This window comes from Xiphophorus hellerii, chromosome 12 (genome assembly GCF_003331165.1).
Source record: "Xiphophorus hellerii strain 12219 chromosome 12, Xiphophorus_hellerii-4.1, whole genome shotgun sequence".
NCBI lineage: Eukaryota > Metazoa > Chordata > Actinopteri > Cyprinodontiformes > Poeciliidae > Xiphophorus > Xiphophorus hellerii.
Window position 1 is genome coordinate 7,856,149 of NC_045683.1, and position 18,025 is coordinate 7,874,173.

Genomic DNA, 18,025 nt, shown 5'->3' on the forward strand with positions numbered 1-18,025 from the left:
GTCTCCCCTCCCTCAGTGTGTATTGGCTACACATTGCTCTGCAGCCTATGTGCCACTTGCTGCTGACCAAGACTTCCCTTCCCTGACTTTTGATGCCAGCAACACAACAAATCTTGATGTCTGGGATAACCTACATCAGAGCTTTTAGAAGCTGGGCATGCTGCCTCTGGAGGGCGCCAGAGCTCTTCAGCAGGAGCCATTTGAGGGGAAACAATAAACCAGAACAATTCAATGCAATCATTTAGCCAACTTCACCAAGCCTATGCTTTGAAGAGACAAAATGTATAGATCTTTAGGACCTAAAGCTGTTATCAGTAAGGAGAAAGAGTCTGGGCTTACAAAATAAAAGGAAGTTTGAAGTTGATTGTTTAGGTTTGGGTTGGATCTGAAGATGCTCCTCTGACAGTGTGGTCTGCCAAACCCTGGGAACTTTTTGACCGGACGCAAAATGAACTGCGATCACAGCAGAAAGCAGGTCACACTCTTAATACTAAATGACAAGGCAGCTGAAGCATCATGAGGTGCTACGCATAAAGCAGGTAAACCCCATGACATGAGTGAAACATGTATGAATGGAACATCAACTCTCCATCACTTTGAAAACCCCTGACTTACATAGGTCAAAGTTGGCTAAATAAACTCTACAAGTCTTCAACACATGATCATTTATCTGGATCTTCTTGACCTTTTGTGGAAGTTGAGCGAGCGCTGAGGCGATCATGTTCGCTTTCTCTGTGGTGAGGTTCTTAACCATCGATCCTAAAGAGAAGACAACAATGCCAGCATCTCCAGAGCTCTGGACAAACTTTTCCATTTCCTGAAAAATAGTAATATTTTCGATCATTGAGCCAGTTAGTTGGTTTTAAATTCAGAATTTTGTTGGCTGATTATTTGAATTGGTGGATTATAACCCCACCTTTGGTAAAGGTTTAGCTGGTTTGCAGTGGACCCCTCCAACAAATTTAAAGTTGGGGAGGAGTGGACGAGGAAAATCAAAATCCCAGTAGGTTCTCAGTAGCCAGATATCCGCCTTACCCAGCATCTTACAGTGGGTAACGGGTGCTCCTGTTATAGTGGACACAGGAAATCAAATAAAATTTTATTTGTCTGGCACATTTCAGCAGCAAGGCATTTCAAAGTACTTTACATCATATCAAACACAGAAATACAATGCAACATAGAATCAACAATCAAAACACGACAGTAAGTCAAGTTCCATCAATAAATTTGAAATTGATTACATTTCAAATACAATCCTAAACAGGTGGGTTTTTAGTCAAAATTTAAAGGAAGTCAGTGTTTCAGCTGTTTTACAGTTTTCTGGAAGTTTGTTCCAAGTTTGAGGTGCATAGATGCTGAATGCTGCTTCTCCTTGTTTGGTTCTGGTTCTGGGGATGAAGAGCAGACCAGAACCGGAAGACCTTAGAGTCTGGAAGGTCGATACAACAACAGCAGGTCTTTAATGTATTGTGGTGCTAAGCCGTTCAGTGATTTGTAAACAAACAACAGTATTTTAAAGTCTATTGTTTGAGCTACAGGGAGCCAGTGGAGGGACTTTAAAACTGGTGTTATGTGCTCTATTTTCCTGGTTTTAGTGAGAACACGAGCAGCAGCATTCTGGATCAGCTGCAGCTGTTTGATTGATTTGTTGGACAGACCTGTGAAGACGCTGTTGCAATAATCAATGTAACTGAAGATAAACGCATGGATGAGTTTCTCTAGATCTGGCTGAGACATTAGTCCTTTAATCCTGGAAATGTTCTTCAGGTGATAGAAGGCCGACTTTGTAACTGTCTTTATGTGGCTCTGGAGGTTCAGGTCAGAGTCCATCACTACTCCTAGGTTTCGGGCCTGGTCGCTGGTTTTTAGTTGTAATAACTGAAGCTGTGCATTGACTCTAGATTGTTCCTCTTTAGGTCCAAAAATAATAACTTCAGTTTTGTTTCTGTTCAGCTGGAGAAAGTTTTGGCACATCCACACATTTATCTGTTCTAAGCATCTGTTCAGTGATTGGATGGGGTCAAAGGTCACCTGGTGACATCGTAATGTAGAGCTGTGTGCCATCTGCATAGTTGTGGTAGCTAATATTATTTCCTGTTATAACCTGAGCTAGTGGGAGCATATAAATATTGAATAAAAGGGGTCCTAGGATTGAACCTTGTGGTACTCCACATGTGACCTTTGACCTCTTTGATGAGAAGTTTCCAATTGAAACAAAGAAATCCCTGTTCTTTATGTAAGATTCAAACCAGTTAAGCACTGGACCGGAGAGTCCGACCCAACTCTCCAGTCGATTCAGTAATATGTCATGGTCAACAGTGTCAAAAGCTGCACTGAGGTCCAACAGAACCAGCACTGTGGTTCTCCCACAGTCCGTATTTATATGGATGTCATTGAACACTTTTACAAGGGCGGTCTCTGTGCTGTGGTGAGCACGAAAACCAGACTGGAAGGAGTCAAAGAGGTTGGTTATCGTTAGGAAGCTAGTTAATTGTTTACACACAGCTTTTTCAATAACTTTGCTGATGAATGGGAGGTTGGAGATCGGCCTGTAATTCTGCAGTAGTGATTTGTCCAGATTGTTCTTTTTTATAAGTGGTTTGATTACTGCTGTTTTCAAAGCCTGGGGGAAAACGCCTGATGAGAGCGATGAGTTTACTATTTGGATCAGATCAGTAGCAATAACAGGCAGGACTTTCTTAAAGAAATGTGAGGGTAAAACATCCAGACAGCAGGAACTGGAGCTTAGTTGACTTTTAATTTCCTCTAAGGTTTTATAATTAAGTAGTTGAAATTGCGTCATTTTTCCTGTATTTGTTTTGTTTGGGCACAGAATTGGTACTGACTTTATAGTGGATGTACAGATTAATCCTCTGATTTTTTTTATTTTCTCTGATAAGAAGCTGGAAAACTGGTTGCAGGCGGCAATACATTGGAATTCAGGCGGTAACGTCACAGGAGGGTTTGTGATTCTGTCAACTGTTGCAAATAAAGCTCGAGCGTTGTTAATGTTTTTGTTTATGACATCTGCAAAGAAAACCTCTTGCATGTTTTAGTGTTAAATGATAATTACGTAGTCTTTCTTTATAGATGTCACAATGAACGTGGAGTTGAGTTTTACTCCATTTTCGTTCTGCCCTACGGCAGAGTTGTCTTGCAGATCTAACTGTTTGTGCATTCCTCCATGGAGATTTCTTCCTACCAGACACAACCTTCATTTTAATTGGGGCAATGGAATCAATAATATCTGAAACTTTAGACTGAAAATCATTTACCAACTTATCTACGTCATTACATCTTAAGGGTGAGGAAGAAGAATAGATTTGATTAAATGTTTCTGCTGTGTTTTCAGTGAGAGAACGTTTTGTGATGGTTGCTGTTTGTCCAAGTGGGTTAAAAGATAAAGAACTTTCAAAGATAACAGCGAAGTGATCCGACAGGGCGACATCAGTTACAGAGACATTGGAAATATTCACACCCTTACTGATAACCAGGTCCAGTGTGTGTCCTTGAGTGTGTGTTGCGTGTTTGACATGTTATGTTAGACCAAAAGTCTCTAAAATATTAGCGAGCTTTTTTGCCCCTCAGTCTTGGGAGTTGTCAACATGAATGTTGAAATCACCAACAATTATTAAACAATCATAATCAATACATATGAGAGATGGAAGCTCATTCAAGTCAGTAAAGAAATTTTCCACGTATGTTGGAGTTTTGTATAAAGTTAGTGTCAAAGTTCGTTTGTGGCCTTTAACCTCAATACCAAGATACTCAAAAGAGGTGAAGTGACCCAAGGAAATTTTACTGCAGTTTATGGTATTCTTAAATATTGAAGCCACGCCTCCTCCTTTTTTATGTTTTTTATTCTCACTTAAGAAATTGTAGTTAGGAGGCGCTGATTCAATTAGTATGATTGGTACATTATTGTCATTCTACCATGTTTCTGTCAGAAATATAACATCGATATTATGCTCAGTGATGAAATCATTAATTAATAGAGCTTTAGCACAGAGAGTTCTGGTATGTAAAAGAGCTAGTTTAAGTGACTTGGAGGCCAAAAGTTCTTCACTCTGAGGTTCCTTTAGGTAGGGGAACAGTCTGATGTTTGAATTAGGTCCGCTGTATTTTATATTTCTGTTTTTTGTAAATTTTCTTGTAGTGATCCGGACAGTTAATGTCCTGTTTGCAGTGCCGGGGGGCCAGACACATTCTGGAGTAAGAAGACGGGTGTAAAGATAATATCTGGACCCCGGCCTCAGACCTCAGAAACGCAGAGTGATGGATTCTCTGGGAAGTCAGAGGCAGGTTGCTTAAATGAAGTGAGCTCTGCTACACATAACATAACAAAAAGCAAGAGATTTTAAAGCTTTTATGGTAATTTTGAAAAATTTGATTACTCAAAAATACTAATGGAACACTTACCTTTGACTTCAGAATAATATTTGTCAATATCTTTCAACATGAACTGGTTTATTACGACGTCCTGCAGAGCGTAGAAGAGGACGTTGAACAGTCTCTCTGAGAAATCCATCTTGTCTGTGAGTTTGCTCATAGCAGCCGGGACGAAGGACGGTGGAGCAGGAAGCTGACCACACATCCTCTCCCAGTGATGAGCCAAGGAAAAACGCAAAGAAAGAACGAGAGGAATTCCCAGAATCTCTGCCGTCAGGTCATAGCCAGGGTAGATCGGATCAGCAAATAACACATCGTAGTTTCCCTCCTTCAACTTCTTCAGGATGGTTTCTGATTTCACCACGCCATCCAAAAACTTAAAAGAAATGTTCATGTTGTTCTTTGTTAAATCTATAAATGTCATGTAAATCTGAATGGGGTTCATAAAATCCATCTCATACATGGAGAAGTGAAGAAAATCATCAAAAACCTTTTCTATATCTTTTACTGAGACGTCAACATCAAAAGGTTCATACTGGAAGCGAGACGGTTCGCTACTGTTCATGAACATTGACGCGCTCGGGACCAGGACCGTCACCTGGTGTCCTCTGTCCACCAGTGTCTCCAGTACCGACTTCATGTTGAGCCAGTGGCTGGCCTCAGTGTACCACACCAAAATCTTCCCTCCATTTGAGTTTTCTGCAGCACAAAGCAGCAGCAGGACGCAGACAGAGAGACGCAGCTCCATGGTGGCTCTGTGTCTGTAGATAAACCAGCTATGGTCTTTTTAACAGCTTTATTTTAAAGATACTGATTAACTAAATGAACTTTGACTTTCTGCTCGTTGTACAGAATAATGCATGATAACAGTTCACCCCTGGAAAACGTTTAGTAAGGCAAAAGGCAACGACTGCAAAGATAACTTCCTGTCTTTATGTAGACACACCAGTGCCATTGCTAACCTTTTGGCTGCCCCAAGCACAAATGCTTTGCAGTGCACCTTCACCCAAAAATGTATGCATTATACCACAAAAATTATTTTGTGGTATAATATTGAACGACTCACTTAACTGTAAAAGCGTCATCCTAGGCAAATTTGAATCTTTGAGAATCGAGGTAAAATTCCATGAGTGAGCTCTGTGCCAAATTTTTCAATGACTTCAGTGAACTCCTACCTGTTATATATCGGTGTTGACTATAACTGGTTAATATTTGTGGGAGGCTTCAACACCTATGGTGAAAACCCCCAAGACAGAGGGGCAAAAAAGCTGTCTGATATACTTCAAAACTTTGGCTTTGACTCAACATGTTAAACAGGCAACACAGAATTGATGAAAACTCTGGACCTGATTATCAGTAAGGGTGTAAATATTTCCAGTTTCTGTGTAATTGATGTCTAATAATTTCTGTTGTATTTGAAAGCACAATCTCTGTTTACTCATCTAGCAAAAGGGATATAACAAAACAACACAGCTCAAACTTTTAATGAAATCTACTCTTCCACCTCGTTTCTATGCTGTAACCCAGTAGATGAGCTGGTAGATGACTTCCATTTTAAAATTTCAGGCTTCATTGATTTGATTGCTCCCTTTCAGGTGAAGATCGTGTCTGTTAGGAAGAAGTCTGTGTGGAGCGAGAAATGAAAGACACCTTTGTCGAATGTAAATGGTGTAAAACTTGACTTTATGTTTATTATGGGATCTACAGAGAGACTGCAACGCTAGCACTCAACACCGCCTGTCTTGGTTTACTCGGGTCTAAGGCTGTTGTGGGACAAAAATCCATTGACACTGTTGGATGAAAATTCCTCAGTCAGATTTATTTATACCATAAGCAGGATTTGACAGTTTACAAAACAGTTAACCATGAGCAGGTAACTAAAAATAACTCTACTAGCTGGCCGATAACAGAGATTTTTAGGGACAGTAAACGGGTGAACAAAATCAATACTGAAAATGATGTGAAGGTGTGGATTTTTGCTTTACTGAAGGTCATTCAGCAAAACCCCTTCAGTGAGTTTGCTCTGACAAATTACCCACTGGGAAAGCACAACCCATGTTTGGGTTGTGCTTTACCCCTGCGTTATCAAAAACTTTCAGATCTCAAGTTTTACTCACTAGTCCAGCTCTGATTGGCTGTTCAGTCCAACATGACACCTCTCAATAATCTAACATTAGTAGACATGAAAACAAAAAACTCAATAATTACCACAAATAAACTGAGAGTTTATACAATATTTTTATGACTGATTTTGAATAATGTGATTAATTTTTCTGAGCTAGAAAAGCAATGGAAATGAGCATAAAAAATTTTAATCTGATTATTAATAGAAGTGTCTGAAATGTCAATAACTGCAGTCATTTTTACAGCTTTGCTGAAGCTTTGTTTGTACACTACAGAACGAAAGCAAAGCACACTAAAAACATGGGTTCAGTTTACTAATAATAGTAATACCATTTTATACATAAATTGAAAAGAAAAGTATCATTTAATACATGATTTAGTATGACAGAGTGAAAATGTGATTGGGAAAATAGTTCATGGTTTTAAACTCGGTTAAGAAGACCGATTTATGGACTGGCTTTTTCTTAAGAGAAGCCAGTCCATAAATCGGTTTTCTGTCAGAGGCATTCTAGATTTTTCTCAACATTTTGCCACACCATGCCACATTGTGCCACATTGAAGCATGGTAGTGGCAGTGTCATAGTTTGGTCATTTATTCAGCAGGACCTGGAAAGTTGCTCAGAATTTGAGAAATGGAATAAGGAGCTAAATACAAAACTACAAAAAAATAATCAACACTAATTTCTCTTCAGTCCTGATTTTTTTTTTTTTGTTGCTATTGTTTAAATGTGTACACTTTAAAACCACCAAATAGAGTCTTATTCTGTGTGAAAAGCACCTGAACAGTAGATCTCACTTCAGTCTGTTACACAGCTTTTCTCTTTGTCTGTTTTCTGCTGCAGCATCTCTTGAAACAGAAGCTGCAGCTCTTGAAGAGGATGAAGATGAGGAGCAGATCTATAATGAGGAGGAAGGCTAGGACGTCCAGGCTGTGGTACTCGTACCAGGTGAGTTCGTGGGCCTGGACCCTCAGGTGTTTGGCGCCTTATAGTGCAGAAAATACGGTATTCACTTGAAATGAACTCTGGCTCAGTTCCAATGCATATGTGGACACAAGTGGACCAGAGACTGCAGAGACTGCTCCTAAAGCAGAAAGTAGACTACAACGCAAGGCATTCTTGGAAGTTACAACCACACCAAATCACTAGAGGGAGAAATGGCTTGTGGTCTTTTATCAGCAATAAAAGCAAAATCCTATAATTACTAAAGTTTGACATCATTTCACCTTTGTTTACCTTTCGTGAAGAAGGAAGTGGCACTCTCAGTCTTCTTCTAAGGTTCTCATGTCATTTCCTTTAGTATTTCTTGGTGAAGCGCCACCACAGGCGAGGGCTGGAACAGGTTTTATTTAAACGTTTGGTTGGTTTGACACAGTGCAGTGTGAAAGTGAACTGCACCAGCTGAAAATTTAACAAATGTTGCAGTTTTGGTTCCTAATCAAACCAAGTCTACTGGACTGTCAGATGTGGAAACACCTAAAATCTAAACCTGTTTGCTTTCAAGAGGCATTCTAGGTTGGCATCACAGTGAAACGTGGTGGTGGCAGTATCATACTTGAGTTGGTCAGAATTTGAGAAATGCTGTACTGAGAATAAAACGAAAGAATTAATGAGAATACTTATTTTTATGTGTCCTCAATCCTGATGTTTTAATGTTTAATATTTGTAAATTTTAAAACTGCAATTCCATGAACACCTGGAAATACTTTATTATGTTAGAAAAGCACCTGAACAGTAGATCTCACTTCAGTCTATTACTCAGCTTTTCTCTTTGTCTGTTTTCTGCTGCAGCATCTCTTGAAACAGAAGCTGCAGCTCTTGAAGAGGATGAAGATGAGGAGCAGATCTATAATAAGGAGGAAGGCTAGGACGTCCAGGCTGTGGTACTGGTACCAGGTGAGTTCGTGGGCCTGGACCCTCAGGTGTTTGGCTCCTTTGTTTCTCATGGTGAACTCGATCCAGAAGACGGCCTCGTCCCGAGGACTCATGGGTCTGTCATGGTGTATTCTGGACAGTCGCATCGCATTTTCTTTGTAGCTGTTGATGGATGAGGAAAAACAAATTAAAGAGCTTGGGATATTTTACTAAGTTTAATGAATGGTTGCTGCCAAGTTAGCATTTGTGTAAATGATGTTTGGTTTTTGTGGATTATTTACCAAAAAACCCACAAACTTTATGTTACATCTTCAGTTTTTTCATTAAGGAATTTTTCTTCTTTATCAAAAGTCTCAGAAAGTGAAAATTTTGCCTCAAAATTATAAGAAGTGTTTATTTGAATTATCTTTCTGATGGAGGTGGACTGATTGATCAAAAATATTGATAAGATCAATACCAAGTCAGTGTTGATCAGTATAGGATCGATATTTTAATTTCGTGTATCCTCTTGAAATTTAATTTAATTTAATTTTTATATATTAGTTTCTCACATCTACTTCACAAACGATTTTCTTTTAATTTGCAATTTGTTTTAAGAATAAATCATCACCAATTGTTTTTCTAATGTAAATTCATCATGTCAATAGATTAAAGTATTTTATTGACAAGAAGATGCCTACAAAACATTTGTTACAGTTTTGTCCCAATTCTGTCCCACTTTTTAACAAACTAATTCAACGGGAAAAACAAAAGTTTGATAATATTTCAAACCTAAATCCTAAAAAGCATTTATCAGTGATAGTGCCCCTGTTATTTACTTGGTTTTGGATTGATACTAAAGTAGAGGCCAAAATGTTGAATTTTGCTAGTGCTTTACATCATGACTCCATGGTCATTCTAACCAGTTAGGATAAATAAAGCGTGTTTTGTTACCATAAACATGATAGTTGCCACATAAGGAAAGAAAATAACTTACGATTTGTTGTTGATGACCATGTTCAGGGCATCTCTGAGGCTCTCAGTTGTCATAAAGTTAAATTTAACACTAACTGCAGCTCCTTTGGCCTCCATGTGCACCATGTTGTCTGGCTGGTCAGCAAACATGGGGATTCCCACCATGGGAACGCCGTGGTAGATGGCCTCATAGATCCCGTTTGCCCCACCATGAGTGATGAAAACTTTTGTTTTAGGGTGACCTGAAAACAACGTTATCAAACATTCTTTATTAATTATCTTGAAAACTGTGCTGTATCAAATCAAACAAAAACCAAGTTAGGATTGTATAAAGTAGATTTTATAAATTACAGTAACTACACATATTTGCATTTTTGTCTGAGGTACTTCTATTGATCAAAATAATTAATATTCCATAATTCATTATCTTATGAAAAAATGTTTTCAGTTGGACCATTTGGAAATGAATCAAGTTAGCAGTGTCACAACTGGACTTGCAGTGTAGTTTTTCCTGTATCTCATTTCTTTTTATTTTAGCATAAATTATTCTACAGTGTTGTGGATGCTATTATTTACCCACCCAGCAGGTCGTTCTGTGGGATCCAGTCGTATATTCTGGTGTTTGAACCCAGAGTCTGGGGTTTCTGGCCACTGTATCTCCACAGCACCTAAAAATGGTCAAACGGGTTTTTTGTAGAGGGTTGAGCAATGGCTACAGGAAAAGTTCTTTAAAACAGTATCACTAATCAGAAGTATTCTTAGCTGTTTTGTTTCTTTATATTGTGTACGTGCAACTTTTTATCAGTAGAGGGCACTATTTGCAGGTCTGCCAGTAATAATGTATTTCGAGGTCTGAGTATGCCATAACATTAACTGCCAAAATGTTAATCATTGTGAGAAAACGAAATGCTTTTGTCAGTTTGGTTATTTTAATTTAAGCCAACATTTTCTTTTATGAATAACTTTTTTAATTATGTTGATACAATATTTTTCAATTTTTAACCCTTTCATGCATAGTGGTCACTACAGTGGACAGATATCTAAAAGCCATTTTCTTGTGCTTCCTGTGGATTTTTATGTTATAAATGCACACAGACCACTGAAGTGGACACTGATGCATCATACAATATACCATCAACTACTGGCCATCAGCTGCAAATGCAAGAAATTATTTTTGTTAAATACAATATGGCCGACAGACAAAAAAGCATGAGAACTGACCCGGTCTACTGTAGACGACTCTTGCAAGTAAAAAAAATATTGTGACATCAGATAACCCCTAGGAACAATACTACTGATGTATTTTTCAAATAACAACTTTGTATTTGGACAAAATTACAATTGATCACATAAAAATAAAAAAAATAAAAAAAAATATTTTTACAAAAAAAAATTCCTACCTTTTTTATGCCTTAAGAAAAAAATTTAAAAAAATGGAAAAAAAAATTCTGACACAAAGGATCATAATTCATGCATGAAAGGGTTAAAAAAAAGGTGATTCTTATCTCTATTTTAATATTTGCAGGTTTCATTTTGTGTCTTTGTGAGTACTCAAGACACTGTTGATTGTATTTGTTGGAAATGCATCTCAGGATAAATGATCTCTGGCTGTTTCAACATGGTAGCTTCTGTCTCCCCTCCCTCAGTGTGTATTGGCTACACATTGCTCTGCAGCCTATGTGCCACTTGCTGCTGACCCAGACTTCCCTTCCCTGACTTTTGATACCAGCAACACAACAAATCTTGATGTCTGGGATAACCTACATCAGAGCTTTTAGAAGCGGGGCATGCTGCCTCTGGAGGGCGCCAGAGCTCTTCAGCAGGAGCCATTTGAGGGGAAACAATAAACCAGAACAATTCAATGCAATCATTTAGCCAACTTCACCAAGCCTATGCTTTGAAGAGACAAAATGTATAGATCTTTAGCACCTAAAGCTGTTATCAGTAAGGAGAAAGAGTCTGGGCTTACAAAATAAAAGGAAGTTTGAAGTTGATTGTTTAGGTTTGGGTTGGATCTGAAGATGCTCCACTGACAGTGTGGTCTGCCAAACCCTGGGAACTTTTTGACCGGACGCAAAATGAACTGCGATCACAGCAGAAAGCAGGTCACACTCTTAATGCTAAATGACAAGGCAGCTGAAGCATCATGAGGTGCTACGCATAAAGCAGGTAAACCCCATGACATGAGTGAAACATGTATGAATGGAACATCAACTCTCCATCACTTTGAAAACCCCTGACTTACATAGGTCAAAGTTGGCTAAATAAACTCTACAAGTCTTCAACACATGATCATTTATCTGGATCTTCTTGACCTTTTGTGGAAGCTGAGCGAGCGCTGAGGCGATCATGTTCGCTTTCTCTGTGGTGAGGTTCTTAACCATCGATCCTAAAGAGAAGACAACAATCCCAGCATCTCCAGAGCTCTGGACAAACTTTTCCATTTCCTGAAAAATAGTAATATTTTCGATCATTGAGCCAGTTAGTTGGTTTTAAATTCAGAATTTTGTTGGCTGATTATTTGAATTGGTGGATTATGACCCCACCTTTGGTAAAGGTTTAGCTGGTTTGCAGTGGACCCCTCCAACAAATTTAAAGTTGGGGAGGAGTGGACGAGGAAAATCAAAATCCCAGTAGGTTCTCAGCAGCCAGATATCCGCCTTACCCTGCAACTTACAGTGGGTAACGGGTGTTCCTATTATAGTGGACACATAACAATAATCAAAAGATTTTAAAGCTTTCATGGTCATTTTGAAATATTTGAACACTCAAAAATACTAATGGGCCTCTTACCTTTGACTTCAGAATAATATTTGTCAATATCTTTCAATATGAACTGGTTTATTACGACGTCCTGCAAAGCGTAGAAGAGGACGTTGAACAGTCTCTCTGTGAAATCCATCTTGTCTGTGAGTTTGCTCATAGCAGCCGGGACGAAGGACGGTGGAGCAGGAAGCTGACCACACATCCTCTCCCAGTAATGAGCCATGGAAAAACGCAAAGAAAGAACAAGAGGAATTCCCAGAATCTCTGCCGTCAGGTCATAGCCAGGGTAGATCGGATCAGCAAATAACACATCGTAGTTTCCCTCCTTCAGCTTCTTCATGATGGTTTCTGATTTCACCACGCCATCCAAAAACTTAAAATAAATGTTCATGTTGTTCTTCATTAAATCTGGAAATTTCATGTAAATCTGAATGGGGTTCAAAAAATCCATCTCATACATGGAGAAGTGGATAAGATCATCTAAAACCTTTTTTATATCTTTTACTGAGACGTCGACGTTAAAAGGTTCGTACTGGAAGCGAGACGGTTCGCTACTGTTCATGAACATCGACGCGCTCGGGACCAGGACCGTCACCTGGTGTCCTCTGTCCACCAGAGTTTCCAGTACTGGCTTCATGTTGATCCAGTGGCTGGCCTCAGTGTACCACACCAAAATCTTCCCTCCATTTGAGCTTCTTGTTGCACAAAGCAGCAGCACGATGCAGACAGAGAGACGCAGCTCCATGGTGGCTGTGTCTGTAGAAAACCAGACACAGCCTGGTTTTTATGAGCTTTACCTTAAAGATACCGATTAACTAAACAAACTCTAACTCACTGCTCTTTATACTGAGTAATGCAAGATAACAGGCTGAGCCCTGTAGAGCTGCTAGTAAGAGAAAAAGTAACAGCTGCAAAGGTAACTGTAGACACACCTCTAATTCGAGGGAAAGAGGTGTGTTCTTTGCTGACGTTCAGTGAGGGGAAAGTTGAATCTCTGCATTACGTCAGCTTTTTATGATTGCCAAATCTTAAGGTGTGGTGAAAGCTAGAGTAAATCTTATTTGTCTATCTTGTTTCTCTTTGAGACTTGAATCTTTTTAAGTAGTACTTTGATGGCAATACAAAGCACATGAAAACCACAGATTTCATGTTTCAACTGGAAAAGCAACTGACCCAAAAATGTCCTTGTTGGGCCTTATAGATCTAGTTGTAATACATTGTTTCCATGCAGGTGGCGTCCAGTAACTTATGTAGTTTGAATGTTTTTTACTACTATCACAGTTTTTATGCACAAGAAGAGTTTTGTCAGAATGCCGGTTATTATGTGTCAAAGGTTTCTTTGTACTGATTGTACTATTTTGATTTTTTTTTTTTTTTTCCCAAAATATCTTTATTAGAATTTTAGTGGTTTAAACAAACAACTTGATCAGTATGCAAATTGTGGCAACAACAATAGTAGTATTACTGTTCAAGTCAAAATAAAATACAAACAAAAAAGTACAACAAAATGTCTCTCACAATCCTGGTTCCAATACAACCCATCACATATTTTACATATCGTCTTTAAATTGAGATTTTAACAGTATATGTCCTCAAAAAGAATTGTCTTTGGGAACTGCAGTTACCATGTTCTTCAGTCACATACCGTCTTCCGAGATGTTCAGATCCTTGACATACCTAATGAAGGGATTCCAGATGAACTCAAACAAATCTTGTTTTCCCTTTAATATATACGTAATTTTTTCCAGAGGGAGGGCAGATAACATCTGCTGTACCCATTGGTTTATGGTCGGTCCAGGAGTCTTTTTCCAAAACATTGATGTACATCTTTTCTCATTAAGCAAACTTAAGTTTATAAATGTCCGTTCATTTTTAGTATAATTATGTTTTTCAGGGTACAGTCCAAACACAAACAGCTTTGGCTCAAGAATTATTTGTTTGGAAATTATTTTCTCAATTACATCTTTTACCTCTTTCCAAAACAGTGTAATTATCCTACAATACCACATGCAGTGAACCAGAGTTCCTCTGTCCTCTGTGCATTTCGGACATACATCAGGAATCTCCCTGTTATACCTATTAAGGTTCACTGGTGTTATATAAACCCGCATTAACCATTTGAATTGAATCATTTTGAGAGATGTGTTGATAGAACTGGTGTGGGCCAGTTTACATGCTGTTTGCCAATCTTCCTCAGATATCTCTAGCAGTAAGTCTTCTCTCCAAGCCTTAAGTCTATCATGAGATCCTTCTGATATATGTAACATTATTGAGTGATAAAATTCTGATATGATACCTTTCTTCAAACTGTCCTTTGTTAACATTTTTTCTAAAGTTGACTTGGCAGGTTTTGTCAACTCATTATTTTGACTCGTTCTTATGAAGTTTCTGAGTTGAAGATATTTAAAGAAATGTTTCCTATCTAGGTGAAATTTATGTTGCAGATCCTGAAAGCTCATTAGTATGTCTGAGTCTGGTACATAAAGATTCTGAATCATTTGGAGTCCTTTGTCTTTCCATACTTTAAATATTAAATCAGCTCTACCAGGTACAAAAAATTGGTTACCCCACACTGGACTGAACAGCGATAAACAATTTGGTTCATTTAAAATTTTTCTTACATCTATTTTGATTATTTATTAAGTAAGAATCTTTTAGATTTTCTCATGATAGCTTTAAATACTAATTAATGATATCATAAACTTTAAATGTTGCTGTTTTTCTTAAGTTGAATCATTGCGTTTGAAACTTCAAAAGTGAAAAATAGTTTCAGTTTCGCGTCGTTCTCATGACCAACTAGAGGGAAAAAAGAGGGTGAGTGTGTTTTAGGATGTAGGTTTTATTAACCTGGTGTCACATTCATGCTGTGAAACTCTTCCTGTTGAAACTGAAACTGTGTTAATGCAGAGAATTGAGGGATTAAAAGCTCTCTCACTGACCTTCTATAGTCAGTCCTTCATGGCTGGAGTCACAACATTCACACCTGTTTAATCCGCTTTAATCAAACTCTAGTTCGTTTGCCATGAAAGTCTGATGTGGACCAAAAACGAGGACTTACAGTATTTTCCACACTATAAGGCGCACCTAAAAACCTTCAATTTTCTCAAAAGCCGAGAGTGCGCCCTATAATCCGGTGCGCCTTATATATGGACCAATATTGAGCCACAACAGGTCTCGCAACTACGGTAAGCAGCCGCCGACTTCATTTTCCCCCGTAGAAGAAGAAGCGCGCGGTGCACACTGGGTTTTGTGTAAAGGCCCCAAAATGGCTCCTATTAAGAGACACGCTTACGACGCAGAATTTAAGCTCAAGGCGATCAGTCACGCAGTAGAACACGGGAATAGAGCAGCAGCGAGAGAATTTAACATGAACGTATCAATGGTGCGGAAGTGGATATATATTGTGATTGCACTAACGTTTGATTTACCGTAACAGTATCAGACTGTTTTTTAAATCGAGGAAAAGTTCCCCTCCACTATATATTATACCTTGCTGTTGTTAAAAGATAAACTGTGTCACGAAAATACCACTTCACTTACTTTACCTCGGGGAAAATAATAAAACAGCTGTTTATTCATTTTGGGAATGAACAGAGTTTTCAGAACGCTGGTTTTAATCTATTAATAAAGTTTGACTGACCTATCTGACTATTTTGTTGACATTCCCTTTAGCGCAGTTCCATCTAATGGATGCATAACTTAACCCCAGCCTCTACTGTAGCATCTATTCTATGCGCCTTATAGTGCGGAAAATACGATAGTTCATTTGAAATGAACTCTGGCTCAGTTCCAAAGCATATGTGGACACAAGTGGACCAGAGACTGCAGAGACTGCTCCTAAAGCAGGAAGTAGACTACAACGCAAGGCATTCTGGGAAGATACAACCACACCAAATCACTAGAGGGAGAAATGGCTTGTGGTCTTTTATCAACAATAAAAGCAAAATCCTATAATTACCAGTGTTGTATAAAGTACTGAAATCTCAGAGTCAAGTAAAAGTACCTCTCCAAAATACGACTTTGGTAAAAGTCCAAGTCACTGACTGAAATGTTACTTGAGTTAAAGTCTTAAAGTATCTGAAACTTCTTGTACTTAAGTATGGAAATTACTGTAAAAATGGATGTACTCAAGTAATGTAATGAAAAGTACAAGTAAAAAGTAAAACAAGGCAAATGCAGTTTGAATGACTTTTTTTATATTTTGGTAAACTTGTCAAATACACTTAAAATAATGTACACAACCAAGTGCAGGCAAAATTAAACCTGCTAATAAATTGCAGTGTTGGCTGCACAGTGGCACAGTTGGTAGCACTGTTGCCTTGCAGCAAGAAGGTCCTGGGTTCGATTCCCGGCCGGGGTCTTTCTGCATGGAGTTTGCATGTTCTCCCTGTGCATGTGTGGGTTCTCTCCGGGTACTCCGGCTTCCTCCCACAGTCCAAAAACATGACTGTTAGGTTAATTGGTCTATCTAAATTCTCCCTAGGGGTGTGTGTGTGTGTGAATGGTTGTTTGTCCTGTATGTCTTTGTGTTGCCCTGCGACAGACTGGCGACCTGTCCAGGGTGTACCCCGCCTCCCGCCTGGAACGTAGCTGGAGATGGGCACCAGCAACCCTCCCGACCCCATTAGGGACAAAGGGTGAACAGAAAATGGATGGATGGATGGATAATAAATTGTTCCAGTTTTAAAGAGTAGCACGTTAATGGTTTGTGGTTTTGAACTTGCATGCCTTTCCTATATTCGTTAAATTTAGTCTAAATTGCTATCGCTATGGCTTCTGTCCCCCCTTGAACAGAGGAGTCTAGGTAGCCTGCTACAGTCAACATTAGGCCTAAGCTAAATACACCACGTGTGGAACTGAAACAATGCCAAACAAAGTTCATTTATACAGGTAACGTTATGCTTAAGATTTCACAATAGTGCCTAGTGACCAAGCTATAGTTACTGAAACAGGAGGATTATAACCATTTCATAAGACGTTACCTCGATGTGTTTCTTCAAGTGGGACGGGGAGTTTTTGTAAGATAGAATTTCCACATCTTTGGGCAGGAATAACATACACTGCATGCGCTACGACGAATCTTTAACACCCACGAAAGAGTATATTGTGTTTAAATAAGGCCATGGGCTCTCATCACCAGCTGGTGGTTCCCCTGGAGCCGTGTCCGACGTAGTTGCAGTCGTTGTGGTCTCCGTCTCCTCCTCCATGTGGCTGCTGCTGATTGCGAGACTTGCTTTGTGTTTAATGGGAGAAGCGAAACAGGTGTATCCTATTGGAGGTGATGAACAAGCCCAGGCAAGCAGGCTACCGACTTTGTTGCAGTCAATCAGTAGGTGGGGTCAAAACACTTGCGTTTCTCTCTCTCGCTTTTTTGTAACGAGTATCTAAACCACACATTGAAAATGTATCGGAGTAAAAGTATGCGATTAAGTTCGGAAATATAGTGAAGTAAAAGTGAAAGTCATCAAAAATTTTCATACTCGAGGAAAGTATGAAGTACTCAAAAATATACTTAAGTAAAGTAGTGAAGTATTTTTACTTCGTTACCATACAACACTGATAATTACTAAAGTTTGACATCATTTCACCTTTGTTTACCTTTCGTGAAGAAGGAAGTGGCACTCTCAGTCTTCTTCTAAGGTTCTCATGTCATTTCCTTTAGTATTTTTTGGTGCAGCGCCACCACAGGCGAGGGCTGGAACAGGTTTTATTTAAACGTTTGGCAGTTCACTTTCACAGTGCAGTGTGAAAGTGAACTGCACCAGCTGAAAATTTAACAAATGTTGCAGTTTTGATTCCTAATCAAACCAAGTCTACTGAACTGTCAGATGTGGAAACACCTAAAATCTAAACCTGTTTGCTTTCAAGAGGCATTCTAGGTTGGCATCACAGTGAAACGTGGTGGTGGCAGTATCATA

At 38.9% G+C, this 18,025-nt stretch overlaps 2 protein-coding genes across 5 annotated transcripts in view; both read right to left on the minus strand.

Annotated features, from left to right (window-relative positions):
* The window catches only part of LOC116730057 (UDP-glucuronosyltransferase 2C1-like), a 27,130-nt gene extending 19,330 nt beyond the window's left edge, over positions 1–7,800 (minus strand). Inside the window, exons 1-3 of one of the 4 annotated variants that reach the window (XM_032579033.1) lie at positions 4,420–5,185; positions 917–1,065; positions 686–817 (exon numbers count right to left, since the gene is read on the minus strand). In XM_032579033.1, coding sequence (XP_032434924.1) covers positions 686–817; positions 917–1,065; positions 4,420–5,137 — 999 coding nt within the window. In that variant the 5' untranslated portion in view covers positions 5,138–5,185. Of the gene's footprint in view, positions 1–685; positions 818–916; positions 1,066–4,419; positions 5,186–7,748 lie in introns of those variants that run through there. The other 3 variants (XM_032579029.1, XM_032579030.1, XM_032579028.1) reach the window with 3 other exon arrangements.
* Positions 6,183–17,769, minus strand: LOC116730058 (UDP-glucuronosyltransferase 2A1-like). The gene is made up of 9 exons (XM_032579034.1): positions 17,706–17,769; positions 16,124–16,125; positions 12,135–12,863; positions 11,888–12,036; positions 11,657–11,788; positions 9,922–10,009; positions 9,364–9,583; positions 8,240–8,549; positions 6,183–7,291 (listed from the first exon to the last, which is right to left on the minus strand). Exons 3-8 carry the CDS (start codon positions 12,850–12,852, stop codon positions 8,267–8,269), a joined length of 1,590 nt encoding a protein of 529 aa, XP_032434925.1. The 5' UTR covers positions 12,853–12,863; positions 16,124–16,125; positions 17,706–17,769; the 3' UTR covers positions 6,183–7,291; positions 8,240–8,266.
* Positions 17,770–18,025: the final 256 nt, after the last annotated feature.

Bases quoted from the DNA above. Each gene is read 5' to 3' on its own strand.
- LOC116730058 (XM_032579034.1), bottom strand. From the start codon at position 12,852: ATGGAGCTGCGTCTCTCTGTCTGCATCGTGCTGCTGCTTTGTGCAACA. The intron at 12,037-12,134 runs GTAAGAGGCCCA...CCACTATAATAG, and splicing joins ATATTATTCTGAAGTCAAAG to GAACACCCGTTACCCACTGT. The intron at 10,010-11,656 runs GTCAAGAAGATC...GACCATTTTTAG, and splicing joins TCGCTCAGCTTCCACAAAAG to GTGCTGTGGAGATACAGTGG.